Below are 22136 nucleotides of genomic sequence, written 5' to 3' on the forward strand. Positions count from 1 at the left end.
TGCTTCAACACTGATTTTGTGAATTAAAGTTGAATATAAGATGCTTCAACACTGATTTTGTGAGTTAAAGTTGAATATAAGATGCTTCAACACTGATTTTGTGAATTAAAGTTGAATATAAGATGCTTCAACACTGATTTTGTGAATTAAAGTTGAATATAAGATGCTTCAACACTGATTTTGTGAATTAACGTTAAATTTAAAATGCTGCAACACTGCTTTTGTGAGTTAACGTTGAATATAAGATGCTTCAACACTGATTTTGTGAATTAACGTTAAATTTAAAATGCTGCAACACTGCTTTTGTGAGTTAACGTTGAATATAAGATGCTTCAACACTGATTTTGTGAATTAAAGTTGAATATAAGATGCTTCAACACTGATTTTGTGAATTAAAGTTGAATATAAGATGCTTCAACACTGATTTTGTGAATTAACGTTAAATTTAAAATGCTGCAACACTGCTTTTGTGAGTTAACGTTGAATATAAGATGCTTCAACACTGATTTTGTGAATTAAAGTTGAATATAAGATGCTTCAACACTGATTTTGTGAATTAAAGTTGAATATAAGATGCTTCAACACTGATTTTGTGAGTTAAAGTTGAATATAAGATGCTTCAACACTGATTTTGTGAGTTAAAGTTGAATATAAGATGCTTCAACACTGATTTTGTGAGTTAAAGTTGAATATAAGATGCTTCAACACTGATTTTGTGAATTAAAGTTGAATATAAGATGCTTCAACACTGTAGTTCCAAATGATGTGTCTTGCACAATTCTTTTAATTCATTTTGTCAGTACCAGCTTGTAAAGCCGGTAAACCAGCGGAACCAACTGATCATAGCGCTCAAACAGATACATTTGGAGGCAGCATGTGATAAAATACTGGGCAAAAGGTCAAGCCTGAGAGAACAAGAAAACATAAATATGTGGAAGGACAGACGTCAATCTGAGCTGCAATAAAAGCTCTAATTTTTGCATTAAGCGGTTTTCTTTAATATAAACAATATCACAGTTAACCGTCATTAACACACACTGATCATAAACACTATTACTTTATGTTTCTTTGTTACAAACACACATAATTCTGATCAGCAATAAATAGCGTCCTCTTTTACTATAACTTAACATCACTACCGTCCACACAGTGCCTTGTCTTTTGGTGCTGTTGCTTTTCTTTCTGCATCTGGAAGTCTGTCTCACAGTGTCTGAGTTACTCTTCCCACTCATTTCTGATTCCTCATTCTCACTGAGGCCCACGCAACAGTCCCACTAAACTGACCTTCTACGCTCAGCCCACCAATGTGTTCTTTCATAGCAGCTTTTGCAGACTGGACAAACATTAAAGAAGGAGTTGAGAAAAATCCCAGTCAAGCAATTAAGAAGCTGTCAGAATAGCTGAATTTTAATTGCATTATTAATTTCAGTTCTATGCTGTTATTGTCCTCATTTTCAACCTCCTTAGATATGATACAGCTATAAACAACAGAATCGAGCAGCACAGCGATTAAAATTGTTAACATTGAGTAACAACTAGGGCCTGACTGATAGCAAAACAATTTGTGGCCAATACGATTTTAAGGGGCTTAGATCTGATAACTGATGAGATCAGCCAATATATTTTTAAGATTTGTATGTTAGACTTTAATCTTTTTTCATTTTAGTTAAACAGTGTTTCATGTCTCAGTTGGTGACACTCCTTAAACTGAAATAAACAACAGAAACTAAAAATATTAAATATTATAAATATTTCTGCACTGGTGTTTCTTTGCAAACCGCATTTGATTTCTTTTGATTACCTTTTATTTTTCATTAGTTAAAATGTACTTGGTGTTATAAAATGTTACTGCTATGCAAAAGACCTGGTTTCAAAATTCACTAGTTCAACCCATATTGCTTATGTGTAGTTTAAAGGGCCTCATACTACATTTTTTTCGTGCATTTATTTTGTTACACGTACAAGGTTTGTGGATTTATATACCAAAAACAGTTGTAATTTATTTTCACTTGACCATTTTCCAAACTATATTTATCCTTTGAATTGGCTGCTTTTGTTACTACACCTTCTAGACTGTCATCTGTATATACGCATATATATTTGTATATATGAGCTCTGTCCGGATTGGCTGAAACATTCCTTATAACTTTACGGTGAGTGGGTGGGACTAAAGTGCTCTAGGCTGAATAGGCAGATATATGAAAAAGATCTTTTTTTTCATGACATCAAAACTATTTAAGTAAATATGTTTTACGTCAACGTTTGACTACAAAAATATATTTCAGGCTGTTTGTGCAGTTTTGTGGTCTGTAAAGTGAACAATATGTTTTGATAATTATTTAACAGTGTTTACAAACAACATCAGACTTTGATGTTTTAAAATTTGTGTTTTCCATGACACGTGGTTTTAAACAGAGAGTGGTTTTAAGCTCACATTGGGTTCCGCAGTGGCACATCTGTATCAAATCCTGGCAATCTGGCCACCAAAAGGTCATTAATTATCTGCAATAATTTTACAGATACTGATAACACCGCAGGTTGTCAATATCAGCTAATATGACCAGCCAACCGAGATATCGGTCAGGCCTTAGGCTCTTCAAAACGTTGCAGTGAATTGCTTTGAAGAATTAATGTACTTTGACAAAGCTGGGCTCTGCAACAGGCTTATGAGATTGATTGTGTGCAGTATGCTATCGCTGAGTGAACCCCCTCACCCTGCCCCAAAGAAAAAAGGGTGAAAGGCATTCTGCAGCATGGCTGCCGTATGTCGCTACAGAACGTTCATAAAAAATGTGGCATATCAGGGCTGATTTAGAATATGGACTGCACAACAGATCACAAGACAAATATGATTACTTTAGTCCATCTTAATTTTTTTGACGTTTATATTGTACAACTTCACTGACTTATCAGGATGAATGGGATTTTTCCAAATGCTTGTTGCTGGATGTAAAGTTGTTTGATGTTGGACATAAAGCTTGCCCAGCCTCGAACAGTAGCTGCTGCAAGAAGACACACTTGTGGGCAGAACATGGACAGGTCACGTACCCGGGGTGGATGTCATTCCAACACCATATCTTCCACGGCGACAGCGTCCATGTCTCCCTCTCCCTCATCCTCACCCTGCTCCTCTTCAGTGTTTAGCTGTGCCACTCCGAGCCTGTAGAGGGCGTCCCGGATCATTACCACCTCGCCTTGCTGGCACACCTTCAGCACCTCGGCTATCTGCTGGCTCACAATGTCTCTGCTGTTCATGAAGTCCACCAGCCTGTTATAGAGGTAGTAATGTGCCGGGTTATCGAACACTAGAGGTTTGCTGTCCCCTGACAGGCTCTTGTCTTCTCCTGAGTTGCTGGTTAGGGCTGACACAAGACTGGAGTAAGGCTGCAGCTCCTTGCAGAGCGTGATGGCATGGTGGGGGTCCAGAGAGGAGGACATTGGGGAGAGGTTCAAATCAACAGGACCACTGGGATGCACTATCCAGCGGGAGAGGGACTTGGTGACTGGGTGCAGGCGGGGGTTAGAGTCCACAGAGGAGAGATCCACACTGTACTGCTGATCCTGCAGCTCAGAGCAGGAGACATACTGAGAGAGAGAGAGAGAGAGAGAGAGAGAGAGAGAGAGAGAGAGAGAGAGAGAGAGAGAGAGAGAGAGAGAGAGAGAGAGAGAGAGAGAGAGAGAGAGAGAGAGAGAGAGAGAGAGAGAGAGAATGAGAATAAGAATATTTCACAAATGTAAACTGTGTAAAAGATGAGGCAGACGAAAGGATGTTTTGATATCTACTGCATATTAAGCTGCCCACACCTATCAGGATTTTGTCAGTTGCACTCTGATTGGTTGTTCACACATCTATGTGCTGCGTGCATTTATGTAATGGGACACAGTTTTGTAAACATTTCCAGTTTTCTGGAGCAAGATATATTAGCTGGCCAGGGTGGTTGATATGGCAACGATATCACATTGTGATACTTGCACACAATATGCCTCACAATACTTTGACACAGACCTAGTGCACTTGTACTGCCACATTTAAAAACAGCCTTGAAAATTTTGACTACTATGTTATACAGCCCATATTTTACATACTGTACTGCACTAAAACCAACTAAGCAGGACAAATTATTCTCTTTTTTAATGAAATATCCAGTTGTTCAGGTGTTTTTTTTAACTACTGACAATATATGCCCACTCAAGTATGATGTGTATTACAATGATAAATTTCATCATGAGAACAATAAAATATCACCATACTGTCTCATAGCTGGACTGAAAAACATGTGGAAGTGGGTGTGCTTTTGCTGTAGTCCTTATTTAAAAAAAAAATAAAATAAAAAATATCATCACCTGCTTGTATATAAAAAAAAGTCCATTTTAAAAACTGCCTGCCCTGAAGCACATCAGTGCAATACACAGTTGGTTATTTTACATGTCAGTTAGGGGGGCTTTTCTGGTCAAGCAAAAGGCAGTTCTTTGTCACATTGAGCCCATTAGACTGTCTGAACACAGGCAAAAGTCTGGCTTGCGAGGCTAATGTGAACTTAGCCCTGCTCTGTGTGACACCACATCACACTAAAATCTGTTCATACATAGCAAAGAGAAGCACACATGGAAAAGCACACAGATCATAAATATTTTTCATATCAAACATCGATTCAGAAAAACCAAGTACTCCTGACTTCCCCTCTTGATTCACGACTAAGGTTTAGCCACAGCCCTATAGTGGTAATTCTTAAAGGAAAGAATGACCACACCATTGGGCATAGTTACATTTAAAAACAAAACTTCCTCAGTTCTCATGACAAGGATTCTTTGTGGACAGTGGTAGGGGAACTGAGTAGAGTTTATTTCTATGTGGACTCGAGTACTCAGAATATACACATTCAGTTGAAAATGCTTAAGTTCCTTAAATCTGACAGCTCGTTTTAAACATCTATGTTCTTTTTGTAAATGACCTGCAAGTCTGAACGCATACAAGGAAAACAAATATCTCACACAACAGCCATGACCAGGATGAACCATTCTGCAAACTATGAAAATAAAGGTTTTCTCATGAAGCATGCTGACCTCTGCTGCTGTTGTGGGATCAGAGAAGCAGCCTTGATTCCTCCCCCACATCTGGGACGCCAGCTCAGGATAGAGAACATCTGCACACAGCGCCACCTTCTGGGCGCAGTCTGTCACATACACTGGCGGCCAGAAGCGAGAGGACACCAGCAGGTCCACGTGGTCACGGGCATTCTCTCCACGCACCAAGTACTTAGAGCCACACACCACCTGAAGAGCAAAGACTTTTCCACCTGTTCTCCACACTTTGAGCACAACACTTCTGAACAGTTCAACAGTAACTCTAACTCACAATTACTGCCTACAATATCAAAGGAATGTTTTAGTTTTAAACCCAAAATTTGTAGTTCATTGAATGAAGTGGAAAATTATGCTGAAAATGCTTATTCTAATCAAAATAAACTGATACCATTTATAAATTGTAAATGGCCTCATGTTAATGTTAACACATACACACACACACACAAACTTTCTTAGCCGCTTAGCGTTCTGGGTCGCAGGGGAAGCTGAAGTCTAACCCAGCTGTCATTGAGAGGAAGGCAGAACTGCAGGGCAAACAGACAGACCTATACATTCATGCACACGTTCACACCTTTATTTATGTTATTTGTCATTACATTTAAATGATGGCAAAATGTCTGGACGTACTTCAAGTAACAAACCACTTAAAAATGAAGCGGTACCTTTGAAGTCAAAATGAAGTCACTCCGTACCTTTTAAGGTTTGTTAGTGACATTAGCACTTTTGAGCATTAAGAAGGAATATGCTTGGACTTGCAATGGACATATAAAAAGTATATATTTAAACAGAGTGCTTGAAGTAGAAATATACGCATTTAAAACGTTGCTTAAAAGTGTGGGATCACCGTTTTGAATAATCTAAAAAGAATTTGTTGAAGATACATGGATAAAAGTTTAAAGTTGAAGTTAAGCTAATATTCTATGGCTTTATGGGGTTTGACTAATTTGCTGGAATCTGTAAAAGCTGAATAAAAGGTTAGATGTCTCCAGAATAATGAACAGAACACTGAAAATAAGATTTTTATATTATTCACATCCAGAATGCCTTGTATTTGAAATGGAATGATTAAATCTCAAGGCAGAAAAATTTAAGAAATTACAAAACGTAGATTATTACAGTATACTATTTATCATTTTAAAACTTCTTAAACGTTTCCAAAAACTTACTGAGTAAACCTCATTCTTTCTGGTGTCTAACGCAAAGTATTTCAGTCTACACAGTATAAATTACTGAATAAAAAAACTGAAATTATTAATATTTTATAAATATTAATAAGCTATTCCAAACTGAATGGTAGTGTATGATGGTGCTCTGTGACATGGCGTTTAAAATCAGGTTGGTTGGCAGGCCGAGTGTAGATTTACCTGGTGAGGGCAGACTTTGCTGAGTTTTCCTGCAGTTAGATGTTGGGGAGGTTGTGGGGCTGTTGAGAGGCCATTTTGAACTTGTGTATAGAGTAAACACACAGACCCTATCAACTCATCCTGGCAACAGAGAAGAATAGAAAGTATTTTTTTATTGTAAAGTTATCTTTTACCACCACATTCCCTTCATTTAGACGAACAATGTGTATAATAAGCAGAAATAACTGCTTCCACATTTTAAAAAAATGAAGTTGATGAGTCAGTTTCTTTCAAGTTCCTGTAGCTGTGATTATACAGCACCGTGCAAAGGTCTGAAATGATGTATGATGTCAAGAAGCTGTTACTGAGAAAATGAAACCGTCAAAAAGATGAACATTCGCAAATCAAACAAAGAAACTGCTGATGCTCTCAGAACAATGGAGTGACCACCCCTGAGTCCACAACTTAACATCTCTGAATGTGTTGGGATCAGTCGGATCATGAGAAGTAAGAAATGCAACCAAATTATTGAAGTAAATTTTGGATGGGGAAAAATATCCCTGCAGATTTCTTTGAAAAACTGAGGGCAAGTTTCCTGAAAAATATGGAAGCTGAAATAAGGCAAGAGTGGGCAGACTAAACACTGAAAATGTGAGATTATATATATAATATGGTGTATATAATGACACTTTTGACTGGACATTAAATGAATGAAGGGGTCTCTGACTTTTGCACAGGGCTGTAAGATATGAAGTTTGTGTACCTTGGTGCTGTCAGATGCTGAAGGTGTTCCACACTGCTCCAGTATGTGTCGTAGCTCCTCCTCAGTATACTGGTCCATTTCTTCTGGCCTCAACTGACCATCATGGATCAATCGCACCAGCACTGACAGGTCTCCTGATACAGCCAACACACACACACACACACACACACACACACACACACACACACACACACACACAGTGTAACACTATGGTGTGTATGTCAAATGTTTCCAGAACATTTCATAGTGGCGAAGGAAAAAAAAGAAAACGTACCAACCAGCTTGATTCCCACTGGTAATCGCTATACTGCTTTGCACCTACTTTGCATAAAATAACTTTGCTCAAATCTGTTGTGTTGCTGACTCCGCCCACTTTGCGTCGCCAATGTTCGAACTCTCCTATTGCTAGAAATAGCCAGCTCTCTTTGAAAATGAACGAAAATGAATACAAAGTGAATGCTCTAGCATGTTCTAGCGCAGCGGTATTTAAAGTTCAATAAGTTCCAGTTAGAGAAAACCTAGTGTCGAATCTAATAAAGTTCAATTCAGTCGTATTTCAACAACATTTACTGTCAGTTTCCTCTTTTTAGAGAAAGCCATTCTGACTGCTTGGTTCTCGCCTCATCTCTCCTCTGTGTGTGCATTACTCATTCGAGTCTCAGTGCTCATCGTAAGGCACAGATCTGATTGCCTGAGTAGCACCACGTGTGATATGTACAACACATATGATTGGTCTGTGAGGTTCCCGGGCTCCTAAAGCGGTGCTGTAAAGGACCACCCTGTCGTAATTCAATCATTCTCCATAGTCCATAGTATCAGTTATAGGTCCAATAAATTATTTTTTTAATTACTTTGGCACTGAACTGTATTTCAGCTATTGTATATATAGTCAGTTACTATATCAACAAGCACAAACGTAATGAAATGTAACCAAATGTAAATATTTCACAGTAGCTGTACAGTTGATGTTGATTTCACATTATAAACACCACTGAATCAGTATAAATCTAACTAGTTCTACACACTCACTATGCCATTTGTGCAGTAATCAGATATTGGCCTTCACCTGTGTGGGGTGTGCTGGTGATCTTGTCCTTTTCAGTGTTGATGACCACAGTACTCCTCATCAGTGGAGGAAAGAAGGGAGCGATGATGGAGGCATCGAAGCGAGTGATGGAGATGCTGGAGGGGAAGGCAGCTTGCTCCAGAGCTTCACTCTCCATCGCCAGCCAAAACTCCTCCACCTGAACCTCTTCTGATGCCTGGAAGTCCGGCCAGGTGAACTTCAGAAAGCGAGAGAGAGAAAGAGAGATAGTCAATATTTTTTCATATACAGTTAATCAGCCAAAACTTAGCCACGAGGCTAATGCACCTAACATGCCATGGAGGCTCATATAACACCAATAAGCATTACACAGACAGCATGTCCAAGCAGTGTGTTAAGTAATCTCATAGACTTGTTCATGTGCTTTCTGTACTGTATGACATGGTTTTAAAAGCACAGCCAAAATTCAAGCATTTTATAAAAAACGGTGTCATAAGCATGTTTACTTGAGATTACTTAACAACTTAAACACGGCGCAGTTTGAGGCAAGTCATTTCCTCCAATGCCACACCAAACATATCTCGGCTGAAGGGCTATGTTATTCCGTTTCCTCTGCATAAAGTATTTTATAGGAACAGGATAAAGTGGTATTGATTGTTATTTTACCTCCACGTTCTTAAGCTGCAAGACAATGTTTGCGTTGTGCTGGGCGATTTCCAGTTTAGGGGCAATGCCGCATACACCACAGATCATGTCATTGTAGTCACGGACTGTCAGACATTCAAACGCCCAGTAGCCACTACACAACAACTCCTGCAAATGAGTCTGCACTTCTGAACTCAACACACAGCCTGGGACATGGAGAGAAGAGCAGAGCACAGGAGCAGATGAGGAAAAGCAGCCAAAGCCTTAGGGCAGCACCTGAACATCATCCTATGAATGGAAGCTGAAGACAACTGGTGATTACATTACATACTGAAAAAAAAAACGGATGAAAAGTTCAAATAAAATCTAAAGGCAGAAAACCCAACAAAAATGATTATAAACAGAGAACTGCAATATCTGATTTATCATTTAAGAACTTTGTTTAATTATTAATATTCCAATATAATATATCCACACGGAAGTGCGTGGCATAGAAGACACATAGGGCCATGTATATGTATCTGAATGCACTGGTACCTGATGGAGCGTGGGTGTTGTTGAGAATGTCCAGGGCTGCGAGTGCAGGGTCTTGTCCCAGTTTGATTTGGGCTCTAATCTTAAAAAACAGATCCAGACTCACCAGCAGCTGGTTCCCCACGTTAAACAAACCTAAAATATTTAAACACAGCTCACTTACTCACGCTATGGACAAGTTACATTCGGTTTGTTTACACCATCTTGATAAAAGACGATTAAGCATCTGTATGCACACACATGCCTGTGGTAACTAGTAATATTTGTGTAATACCAGTCCCAATACGTTAATATGACTGTAAAGCATACCGGGCTGAAATATACAAGATGATATGTCCGTTACCTGGTACAGTGAGCAAATTACTACACATACAGTATTGTGTCTTAGGCACCTAAAAACTGTTTAAATCATTTATCTCAGAAGTGTCTTTTCCCTTGTATGAACACCACTTAATTAATTTCCAGTCAAAACATCCAAAAATGGACAGAAAATTAAACAAAATCCTTAACAACTACATGTTCAAAATGTTCAGTACTTAGCGTGTCAACACTTTGCCTTTATTACATTCGTTTCAGGAGACTTGCTTTGTTATCTAAAAAATCTGCAGGGATATTTTTCGACACGACAAGTTTGAGAACGAGTTAAAGTGGCAGTAGATGCACGAAAGTAAAGAGTGTATAGGTTAAATACTGACAGATTTGATACTATACTTGGAGGCTTTTGTGGAATTTTCTGTTAAATATCCATCTCCTGTTTTTTCTGACAGTGAAAAATGAATAATGCTTAATGTCTTTTTTACTAGTAATCTAAAAATAAAAGAGTGGTCTCTGACTTTTGCACAGTACTGTGTGGTGTTGTTCATTCACCTGGGTGCAGGTCAGTGAAACTGTGGACAGTCAGGCACTGCAGATTAAGACACACTTTCGGCTGCAGAGAAACCGGCTGTAGCAGAGACTCAGTCACTAACCAGCAGTGCTGCTGCCCCGCTAACGAACAACTGCAACACACACACACACACACACACACACACACACACACACACACGGTAAGCAGTACATTAGTTTTGATTAAGTTAATGTAGGTATCTTAACACATCTAGCAACTTGCTAACGGAGTATCTACTACCATGTTCACTGCTTCGGCCCCTTTTTGCCAAAGATGATCACTTTGTGTGGACAAAGAGAGGATGATGTGTGTGACCTCACCTTTCTTCTCCTCTGTAAAGCGGATAGTGGCACAAGCTGCAGTGAGTGGCCGCCGGCTCATAGGAGCTCGGCCAACCGCTCTGCAGTGACACAGAGTCTTCGTTTCTCTCTCCGTCCCCATCTCGCTGTGCATGGTTGAGGCTGTGGATGAGGTTGAAGACGTCCTGCAGCTCAGCCTCATTCTCAGGGTATTGTAGACTGTGTTTGAGCAGGGCCACAGTGGACTGACGCTGGAGTTCTCTCTGAGCTGGGGTTAAGGGCTGGGACGGGTCCAGTAGACCTGCAGAGTGACTCTCCGGCTCTGGAGATGACTGCAGAGAACATACAGGACAGTGAGGGGTGAGTAATCTGTTAGCTGTTTTGTTATGTTAGCAGTTGCTTCTAACCTATAGAACCTAATGTCACACCATTGGTCATTCATTTTTTAGATAAATTGCTTCAAACATTTCCCCATATGTCATTTTTTGTTTTGTTTTAGATATGCCCTAAACATAGAACACAACAAATAAAGGCAATGTATCAAAGTGAAAACTCAAACTCTCTTATGTGGTTTATGCCACTGTAGTCATATGCAAAAGTTTAAACAGCCCCAGTCAAATTGCACGTTTACTCGATTTTCTAAGTGAAAATGAGTGATCACATCCTCAGGGAACAAATCTAAATATGGCATTTTTCTGCAAACTGTGCAGCACAATTTCTATTAATTTGTTTCACATATTGGAAAAATTAAACATTAATTAGTCAATATGCCGTAACATTTACACAGGCCAATTTACTTATTTTCATTTAGAAAAACAAATTTATTTTACTTAACAAAAACTTAACAACAACTTGAGTTCTGAGGCAAGTGCTTGATGATTTATGCAGCTTGCACAATGCTATTAGGCGAGGTATTAGCACTGTAGCTGTAGCAAATTTGATATCATGACTCATGACAATCCCTTTTTTCTAGTGTGACATGTGCTTATTAAGAGCTGTAGCTCACTGGTACTTTGGCTTTCTTGGCTGTTTTGGTGGTGAGTTCGCATCCACAGCTGGGACAATACTGAGGCTTGTGTCGGTTCTTATAGATGTAATCACAGGAAGGGTTTTTACATCTACCCCTGCCACGTGCTGTGGATAAGCCGAGAGCCTGTCAAAACAAACAGACCATCAAAAACAAACTGGAGATGTGAACAAATTCCATATGTCTGCAAGTCAATATCTAAACAAATTAACTGTGTTTGTATTAAAGTTTTTACTGGCATGTTAAATGCCTCACACGTAGTGTTATTTTGTTTACACAGTTCAACTGGGCCCTGGCTAAAGCCCAGCACTAACCAGTGAAGTGCCGGAGTTTTGCTTGAAAGGCACCATGGACAGGATCTTCACTCCGTTATCTGTTACGATGTACTGGTTACTGTTGATTGCAGTAGGTTTCTAGAACACAGAAGCAAAGACTTGTCAGGAATTATTTTGGTGAAGTATTTTCTATCATGTATCACAAAACCAGATTCCAGACAGATACCAGTTCTGGTTCTCTGGGGAATGTGGTAGATTCACAACATAGCTGTGAGAAAAATAGCCCTGAAATGCTGCTTTTGCTTAAGCCAAACTATGCCTACGTTTTGTATGTTAAAGAAGCAAATCAATCAGATATTAGAGGTCCGTGTTAAGCTTCTCTCACCTGCTCTAAGGTGCTTGGAGCCACAGAGTGGCCCAGCTGCTTCAGAGTGTTTGGTTTCAGGCCCAGAATCCGTTCATTGGGGGCCTTAACTGAGAAAACAAAGAAACCAGTATATATTTAAATAGACATTTGATGATGAAACTTAATATACTTAACTCAAATCAACAATTTAGGCAATATCAGTGCTAAGTATATGCATTCAGTAATAACTTACCTGCTCTGCTGTTGATTTTTGTGTCACTTTTTATCTTACTTGGTTGTACTGCTATCCACTGAACAACAGCTGGCTGAGATGGAATACCTGTTAAAGACATAGGAAAACATTTAACCTTAATACAGTCACGTTTCATCACCAAACCACCAACATATTCACCTCTACTTCCAGATGTGGACAAAGCACAACACTTCTGAACTTGAGTGAAAGGAGAAATAGTCTAGGTAAAACATTACTTGAGTAAAAGTGTGAATGGACTAGAATATTAGAAGTAAAAGGTACTTATTTTAGTTGTTATATTATATAGGTGAACACCTTCTAAATCTTTAATTGTGGCTGTATGCAGGCAAAACAATACCTCAAGTACTAGGCATCGTTTTCACAACCATTTCAAGTAAACACCTTTTGTGGGCAACGTGCAAACTCTACAGACAGCTGGTTTCTGTCACAAAAACTAGGTAGAACTTCAAAATAATAGCTCTATCATATGTATTTCTTCTGATACTTGAGTACAATCAGAACAAAGTACTTCCATACTTTTACTTAAGTAGCAGAATCTCTCTACTTTTACTCAAATAATATTTTGTCCATTACACTCTTATTATGCTGCTTTGTAGCCCATGTGTATGAAAGTGCTACAAAACCTTTAACATATTGACGATGTTTTGATGAAAAGGCTTACTTGAGGTAGAAGGGGCAGGGAGAATGGCTCTAATCCGGCGTTTCTGACCACTACTGCTGCTCTTGTCTTTACTAATGATGCGAACACGGCTGCCACTTAACCCACTAAAGACAAGCATATTACCACAGAGTCAAAGTAAAAGCAATCTATCACAGTTACTCATTTCACTAATGTAAACATGACTTTCACATCACAGTAGCTAATATTTACATTCACACATGCTTAAAGGAACATTCCAGCATTTTTAACCTGATCTTTATCTGCCGCATTGTAATGCACCATCGGTTATCACAGACAACAATTCTGAATGTTTGAAGAAGCACCTGCTTCTATTATAAGTGAGTTTTGAGTCACTGGGTTTTCAGTTCTTACTAAAATACAGGGAAACACACTGGAGGTATTGTCCATGGTAATCATCTATATGTTACTGGTGCAGTGGGTAGATTTTAGGTTACAAAACACTTCAGAATACTTAAATATGCCAAATCAAACTTGCTCACATGACACCTGTTGATTCAGCACCACGAGAGCCCTCTGAATTTTTGATGAGGTCGCCATCTGCTGCCTTGTACGCTGTAACTGCACCCGTCTTTTCTCTCTTGCGACGTCCACCCTTTAGGGCATTCGCTCCTCTTTCTCCTTTTCCTGCAGAGCTGTTGCCCTGAGCTTTAGCTGACCCTGCTGTTTTATCAGTATTGTTCTCAGCAGCCTTTCTCTGTCCTGTGTCCACATTAGACGACAGGACAGTGTTCTGTGGTGCCACTTCAGAGGACGAGGCAACAGAACCAGAATCTTCAACCTGGCTCTTCGGCTGTTTCCGCAAAGATGGGGCAGAATCAGGTGTCGTTCCTTTGGCCGCCTGCAACACAAAAATCTGTCAGCTGAAGCAGGACTTGGACTTAGAAACGGCTGTTCTCACCAACAAAAACAAAAGTCTAATCTGACATTAAGTTAGGAATTAAAAGAGAATGTAGATGTAGTTGCTTGTCTTATGACTGACACATCGCTCAGCCAATCACAATTGCTTATAAACATTCCTTCCTCTTTCAGGAGAAGGATGAACGCTAAACAAGCCTGCAGTGAGAACGGTGCTGGGAGTAAATTAGCCTGAATTATTAGACTAAAAAGGTGCTACTGGTATACTAAGCTTCATCTGGATTACTGTATTGTTAAAATTATTATTTTTTTGCCAAGTTGGCTTTTCTTAACTTCTCACAGCCGGCTTGATAAATCCATCAGATTGAACAGAACTGCACAGCACTCACTTTTGTGATTTAAATATTTTAGAATTATAAATTATAATGCATTCTGATTCGATCTAGCACTGTGTTTAACATTAGTTCATCTGAAGGAACAGCTTCTGTCACTAAAAGCTCCTCATTAGATTTGAAACCTAACCGCTTCACTAAGGAGACACTTCCTTGGTTTGATAAATGTAAACAGGGTTTCCAGAAGCCACTTTTGGTTGACTTATATTGGCCCACACGCATATTTTGTCAGTTCTCAAACATGTGCAGAATTTAAAAGTAGTCTTATGGCACTCTCTCATTGCAATAAATACCTTGTTTATTTATTACTTTCCAAGACAAATTTATATTTCTTTTGTATGCATCAGAGAAGTAACAATAACCAGGTTTAATAACCGAAACTTAGAATTATCCCGGTAATTAAGTGAAAACTTAAGTCAGGCATGTAAAAGTACTGAAACACTAGCGGGACAAACAGTGTCTCTTTCCTTTATGAACGTTTGTATTTAGTACTTTATTTAGGTCAGTATTTTGTTGCATACCTCTGTCTGCACCTCTGATGCTCAGCCAGGCTTGGATTTTGTCTTTTGGATGACCAGAGTGCAGCAGGTGTTGAACACATCCTGCTTTTTCTTCAACTTTAGCACATTTTTTATGCTTGATTCGTAACTTTCAATGTTTGACCCAAATAACTGATTGATTTATAAAATAGCTGAAATGATGCACCTTTGAATATGGTAAAGCACACATGTATTCCACAATAACTCAACAAATGAAATAACTTTGAAAAACAATCGATGATAGAAATGTCCCAAAAGAACATTTGAGCACGGTCTGCACTGAACATCTTGTTTCTTTTTGGATGAGGTTTCCAGTTGTCTAAATTTTCTTCTGTGCTACTGAACATGTTAGCTTGTAAATACAAGTGTTACAGATGCTACCAGGTACCCCGAGTTTGACAGATGCAGCAAAAATAGCTAGAGGAAGAAAGACAGATTTTTTTTTTATGCTGCTTTGGTTATTCAACATGATAACAGTTCTCATATTAACATAGGTGACACAGATAGAGCTGTGGCACAGTATGAGGAAGTGGTTTTTACTTACAGGCGGCACCCACTTGCCACCGAGGTGCTGTCCACATTCAGGACACTGTGGTGGTTTATGGCGAGTCACGTAAGTGAAAGAGCATCCAGGAGTGCTGCAACTCCCTCGGCCTCTCCTCGTGTACTTTATAGACTAAAGACAAAAAGTCAGAACAGTTATGAGTTAAACAAGCTGTGCCTTGACTTGTCCTTAAGTAACCAAATAACTAGCTTATTGAGGTTAACACTGTATTCAACTGACTCAAACTGGCAACAGAAAGGGCTGGAATTTTAAAGAACACTTCTATGTTCCTTCACCTCTAAATATTACTGACCAGTTTGAAGGAGTGTTTAGAGTCTGGTTTGGCATGGTTCATCACCGGGAGCATCATTATGGGACTGGCTGCTGGAAACACTTTGCTTTCCACCAATTCCTAAAGAAAACAGATAAAAAAAATGAATTATTTTACAGTAAGTAAGAGTAAAACAGAAGTCATTTGTGAATTTCCTTCAACAGAAACTAATTTTTGCATAAATGTGATATTGTACAATAAAAAGTGCATTAGAAAAGACACTGAAATAGTGTGATGAATTGCCAAATTACAGTAATTACAACATGGAGGGTTTTCATTCTAAAGCTAAGCTTGAAATACAGGGCAATGGCACAGGAAACGCTACACAGATCACAGATCATCTTTTACTACTTATAAAGGCAGCACTTTCCTCAGATTAACAGAGTTCTAGGCTTTTCATAAAACACTCCCCATTTAAACATTTATTTATGTATTTTCATTTTCAAAATACTTATGCATGAAAAAATAGAAAACTTATGTGAACTTGAGTACACATAAACGAAACATATGTCCAGATGCTTTACTACATGATGCAAGTAAGCAATTAACATAATACCATAACATAATAAAAGGTCCGAGTGTCTTTCAATGCTGGCCTATTATTAAATATTAACACCCTTTTTTTTTAACCCAATTTTCTCCCCAATTTAGTCGTTTCCAACTGCACCCGCTAGTTAGGACTCCCCCAATCACACGATGCCATCAACACTAGGAGGATGTGAAACCAGCCACCGCTTCTTTTCAAAGTGCTGGTCACGCAACAACATGGGACAGACGAATGCGCTTGGAGGAAAGCGCCAACCGCCAGATCGGTTGTGGGGGCGGGTGGTGGTGGTGGGTCTGCAATTCAGCAAGTTGTCTTGACCACCTCTACATGCCTAGATGCATTGAGTTGTGGCCATGTGACTGGCTGATTAGCTATTTAACAAGCAATTGAACAGATGTACCTAATGAAGTGGACGGTGAGTGTACATGTATATATTATCGTCTCCTATCTTGTTATAGAGTAGTATGAGACATTTCATTTGAAGCAAGGACAACCAGTCTTACCTGATTGGGTATAATGGCAACCAGGTGAGTTGTGTCCACTTTGACCGAAGGCATCATAGCACCATCCTCAAGCCCCTCCTCCACTGCCAAGCCAATGCCACCATAAGCCTCGCCCACTGCCCTGCCATCGTCTTCTTTCACCAGTAGGGTGGTGCCATGGCAACCATCCTGCGCAAATGCCAGAGGTCTTCCAGCTGAGCTGGAATACTGAGACAAAATTCCTTGGAGCGCTGCAGATCTGCTCAAAGACGCAGCTTTGTCTTCTCCCAGAGCTTCAATCGCTATACACTGCTCCACCAGCTCCACTTCACTGCCCAGAGTCAAGGGGGACACCAGGGGTTCTTGGGCAGAAGCCTGAGGGGGTTCCTCCCCAAAAGAATCAACCCCACCTTCCATACACACTTCCATGGAACCTCCTGACCTCCCCTCACCTACTGAACTCTTTGGGAGGAGAATATAGTTGGTCCTTGGGAGGATTTTGCGGAAGCCTGGTACATCTTGGGAAGACGCTGCTGACTGTGTGGTCTATCAAGAGGGGAAACAAAATAGTAGATTCAGAAAGTTCAAATCATCACTTTTTTTTATCTAAAAATGAAATAAAAATGCCAGCTGTCCTTTACCTTATTTAAACAATTTATTACAAATGAACCAACAGAAATCATCCACAATTACTTGTTACAATGCTTTTGTTATCGGGCCTTGTTACAGTAACTGTATTTTGTCGCCTTTAAAGTTACCATACTGGAGACAAAAGTTTTAGTGAGGACAGCAACAGACGGGACACGATCATGCTGAAATGCTTTTTACTAGCCGAACTATGACCATGATTTACCGGGTCCACCCCCTCTTTTTCCATCTTGGCCCTCTCCAGGTAATAGCCTTTATCAGCCACGTTGAGCCTCTTCCAGCTGTCACTGATGCGCTTGTTGATCTCAGACTGCGGCATGTCTGGATGCTCCTGTTGCAGACTCTGATGTACATCAAAGTAGTACAGCAGGTAGGCAGACCTGCAGGAGACACACATTTATATTTAGACTGCTAGAGGGAATTTCACTCCCAGGAATAGTTTGGAGAAAAATCTAATTTGCTAAATTTCTCCTCCAAATGTAGTGATTTAGCGAAGGCATGTTTAGTGTCTGAGTTTCTTCTTTAATTTTACACTAGAGCTACAAGGCTAATGTGGCTAACAAGTAACAGAAGCTTATACCCCACTGACAGCTCTGCACACACTGCTTGCCTAAAGCCATGCGTATACCTACAAAACACGGAGGTTTCCCTTCACATAAAGCATCGTTCTTGAACAGCTAATCAAAGCAGTTACCGGGGTTTTTTAGGTTTGTCAGCATGTTCTCCACTGCCTTTACTTCTCTTCTTCTTCTTGGATGAGTGGAGGTCCACTAGAGTGTAACAGCTCTCCACCTCCTCTATCACCTTCACTTCCGTCTCCTCATATATGGCATCCATCACGGTGATGGTTCTATAGGAATACAAGAAGAGCCACTCTGAACAAAGGTACAGAAAAAGAGATGTGCAATGGTAGACAGAAAAATACCCATCGAGAACAGAGAACGGCTTCTCAGTCGTGGACGCCGTCACCCTTTCATACGGCTTTCATACGGCCACATGAATGAGATCTGCCTGCACTATGCTTAATACCTCCAGATGTATGCAGCCCACACAATGAGCCAATGAGATTTGTATGAATGAATATGTATCTGTTAAAGGAATGGTTACATGAAAAAAATCCCCTTTTCAAACATTGTCAGTCAGCCAAGGTATCTTTATTACTGCACTGGAACTACATCGCTTATGTAGGTAACAAGAAATGTAAGTTTGTCACACAAAAGCTGTGGCTTCATATCTCCAGTGCAAAATTAAAGAAGCAAACCTTGGACACAAGGGGAAATGGGGAAAAGGGAAAAGGGGAGTTTTTTTTACCAAACCTATCCTCTAAAGACTTACAGTGGCCCTAAAAAGTATTTGGACCTTTACGCTATACTTAAAAAAGTATTGGGGGGCAGTCGTGGGCTGGAGGTTGCCGGTTCGATCCCTGATGCCAACAGTCCGTGACTGAGGTGTACTTGAGCAAGACACCTAACCAATTGCTCCCCGGGCGCCGTGGATAGGGCTGCCCACCGCTCCGGGCAAGTGTGCTCACTGCCCCCTAGTGTGTGTGTATATTCACTAGTGTGTATGTGTTTCACTTCACGGATGGGTTAAATGCAGAGGTGGAATTTGTGGGATTAAAAAAGTATCACTTAAGTTAAGTTACTTGTGTCTGGAAACAGAAAGTCAAACCAAGTGACAATTCCAAAACCAATAAATTCACTTTTAGCAAAGATAAAAAGCGGTTTGCCCGTTTTATACAGTTACTGTTTGAACAGTTTCTTTACAGACATCTGTAGGTTTGCATGCAAAATGCCTCTGAACACTTCTGAGCTCATAATCACATCAGTGAACCCAAGCTCACCATCACCACTGATGGAAAAATAGCCTCTGACTTGGACGAGTCCACCTCTGTGCTTTACAGCACTCTTAGTGGAGGCTGGTTGGAATTCTTCTCCAGGAATTTCTCCACACAATCAGCCTAGCCTAGCATCAGTTGGATGCTGTGGATGCACACATATCATTGTGTTAAACATTTTATGAAGGAACCTTAAAGAACACCATTAAAATGTGGTTAAATGCTTTTGGGGGCCACTGTATCCAGGTGTCTGACTAATTTAAAGAACTGATAATCTGGACTGTATGAGGGGCCCTGAGGGCCGGCTTGGGAGTCACTGGTTTATTGGCTATCTGTTCCTGTGTGTCCATATGAGAATCAGAGAGTAGAGAGAGACAGTAAAAGGAAACGAGGACCTATCCTACACATTTTCTACGATCCTTTTTTGTTTTCAGCATCAAAGAAACAGCATTTCATTAAAAAGTACACACAAAAAACTTCCAATGATTTTTTTCAAAACATCTGGATAATTAAATCATTAAGATGTGGAAAAATTCAGAGTATTCAGAGTAGTCGACGTGAAACGCTCCAGACAAACTCATTACCGAGTCAGAATTGTTCACAGTGGTGGTGATAGGAACCAGACGTCCAAACAGTTTAACACCTTTAAGAGCTGTGCCCATGGAAAGAGATCACGTTAAATACTTCTGATTACACTGCCTGATACATAAGACGTTGTATTAGGATATTTTTGAGACAAAGTTTTGGCTGCAACAGTTTTTTTTCTGCAGATGTAGCAGTATTTTATGGAGGCCCTAAGATGGCGTGGTTAAAAAAAATAAATTATGTTGCATTCCCTTGCAAACATTTTGTGTTCCCATGCAATCATTTTGCATTCTCTTCCAAATGCAATGGATTTGGCAAGTGAATGTAATAATTATGCAAATAGATTGCAAGGGAAAACAATGTTGTTGCTTTTTTTTTGTTTACAATGGCACTTCAGGGGCTGAGTAGTATTTTTCCATCATCATTACATTTAAAACCTCAGAAGACAAGTGTTGGTTCATTTTCAAAAGCAATTAAAGTAAAATGTCTCTATTTATTCCTATTACCACCAATAAATCGGTCTTAAATACAACACACCCTTTCACATCAGACCACTCTGAATGACTTTATTCACATCTCAGCACTTGAACAATGCACACACTCAGCGGAACTTTCCCTAATATCGAGATTTTAGCTGTGGAAAGAGAAGCCTCAGGGTTAGTACTGATCCGCCCAGCCCCAAGTAACAACACAAAACAGAAAACAAGTGAGGCAAAGCCTGACACAGCTGGCGGACCGTCTCAGCCACAGAGCATCATCTAAACAGGCTCTTCCTTAAAGGGCAATTCCACCAAAATTTCTAAATTTCTGCATAATTAAATGGTTCACATGTCAACAAAGTCATTCAGAGTGATTTGATGTGACCTGATCCAATCTAGAGCAACTTACCAAGTCAGAATTGTTAACCGTGGTGGTGATAGGAACCAGATGTCTATAGAGTTTAATACCTCTAAAAGCGTCATCACAGGCAGTTACTACATTAAATGTTTATGAATACTCTGCCTGATGTCTGAGCCACTGTTTTCATTAGTTTTGTGATAATGTTTCGCTGTAAAATTGAATCGTATCAAGTTATTTTAATCCATTCATGGTGGAGGGGTAAACGCACAGCGTTGTAAGGCAAGATAGTCCCCAAAGACCTACTGTTTCACAATCATCAGCGCCACGCATAAAAACTCAGAAGGCTCGTGTAGGCTCACTGGTGGTTTGGATAGTAAAGAAATGTATAACTATATTTGTGTTGCTGACGTGGCGACCCCTGGTTCCTATCTGCACCACTGTGAAGAAATCCAAGTCTGTACGTTTCTCTACAAATGAAACGCTGCGCATAAAATCCGCTCTGAATGATTTTATTTACATCTCAACCACTGAATTCTGAAATTCCGGTGGAATTCCCCTTCAGGACGATTCCCATCGTAACACACATGAATCTCAGGGACTCGCGGCCTGTTTGTGTCCCACTCCAGACTGGTGCCCACGGATTTTCCCGTCCCGCCTTAAATGGTGAAGGGGTTACACTGCTGCTGCACCATTTAAGGTGGAACGGAAAATTCGACCAAGAAGCTGGCGAATAGGAAGCCAACTTGAACTCGCAGAGCTAGCGCCGCATCTCCCACCCGGGCGAGCGCGGGCCGTGCGGATTAGCGCGGAGCCTCCATACTGAAGGACGGACCGCCAGGCGGCCAATGAGCGACTGCCTTGTTGCAACCTTACCTCCAGCGCCGCACGAATCGTCCCCAAACCTCTCAGATCACAGCTGAAACGCTTCATCTTCGGCCCGTCGCCGCATAGCGAAACGACGTGCCCGAGGAAAGGGCAAATTTCAGACGGAGAAAGACGCTTTTACAGATCTTTCCTCCCTTCCGTTCCATTAGAAATGGCGCACTGTTGCTAAGGTCCGCAGCCAATCCCGCGCAGCGATGAATAAATACCAGCCAATCGGAAACGAGCTTTTAAACACGTGAAGAGTTTCGTTTGTAGCCTGATACAGAAATGGACAGCCAAAGGGAAAAAGACCCAAAACGACGAACGATCTCTAATCTTCTCAATTGTGAAGATCATAGACTTCAATTCATTATTTTATTATGTTTTATAATTTTTATAAATTTGTTAATTACATTTTTATTTTATTTTATTACGATTCTGTTGTAAATTGTTTAGATTGTTATTTTG

The 22136-nt window shown here is 40.0% G+C and overlaps 1 protein-coding gene across 3 annotated transcripts; it reads right to left on the bottom strand.

Moving 5' to 3' along the window:
• Positions 1-754: 754 nt before the first annotated feature.
• hmgxb3 (HMG box domain containing 3) lies at positions 755-21857 on the bottom strand. 3 transcript variants are annotated; one of them, XM_037542343.1, is made up of 22 exons: positions 21678-21857; positions 19386-19524; positions 18237-18392; positions 17748-17922; positions 16916-17440; positions 15848-15946; positions 15535-15666; positions 13684-14042; positions 13184-13287; positions 12502-12588; positions 12288-12376; positions 11942-12040; positions 11607-11753; positions 10622-10932; positions 10283-10413; positions 9419-9550; positions 8903-9087; positions 8258-8474; positions 7192-7325; positions 6450-6569; positions 5065-5274; positions 755-3585 (listed from the first exon to the last, which is right to left on the bottom strand). In XM_037542343.1, the coding sequence occupies exons 3-22, from the start codon at positions 18377-18379 to the stop codon at positions 3061-3063; spliced, it is 3924 nt and encodes a 1307-aa protein (XP_037398240.1). In that variant the 5' UTR covers positions 18380-18392; positions 19386-19524; positions 21678-21857; the 3' UTR covers positions 755-3060. The 3 variants fall into 3 exon arrangements, with proteins under 3 accessions (XP_037398240.1, XP_017559279.1, XP_017559277.1); XM_017703790.2 differs by lacking the exon at positions 19386-19524 and having other exon boundaries at positions 11613-11753; XM_017703788.2 differs by lacking the exon at positions 19386-19524 and having other exon boundaries at positions 21678-21856.
• Positions 21858-22136: the final 279 nt, after the last annotated feature.

Source organism: Pygocentrus nattereri, chromosome 11 (assembly GCF_015220715.1).
Source record: "Pygocentrus nattereri isolate fPygNat1 chromosome 11, fPygNat1.pri, whole genome shotgun sequence".
Taxonomy (NCBI): Eukaryota; Metazoa; Chordata; class Actinopteri; order Characiformes; family Serrasalmidae; genus Pygocentrus; species Pygocentrus nattereri.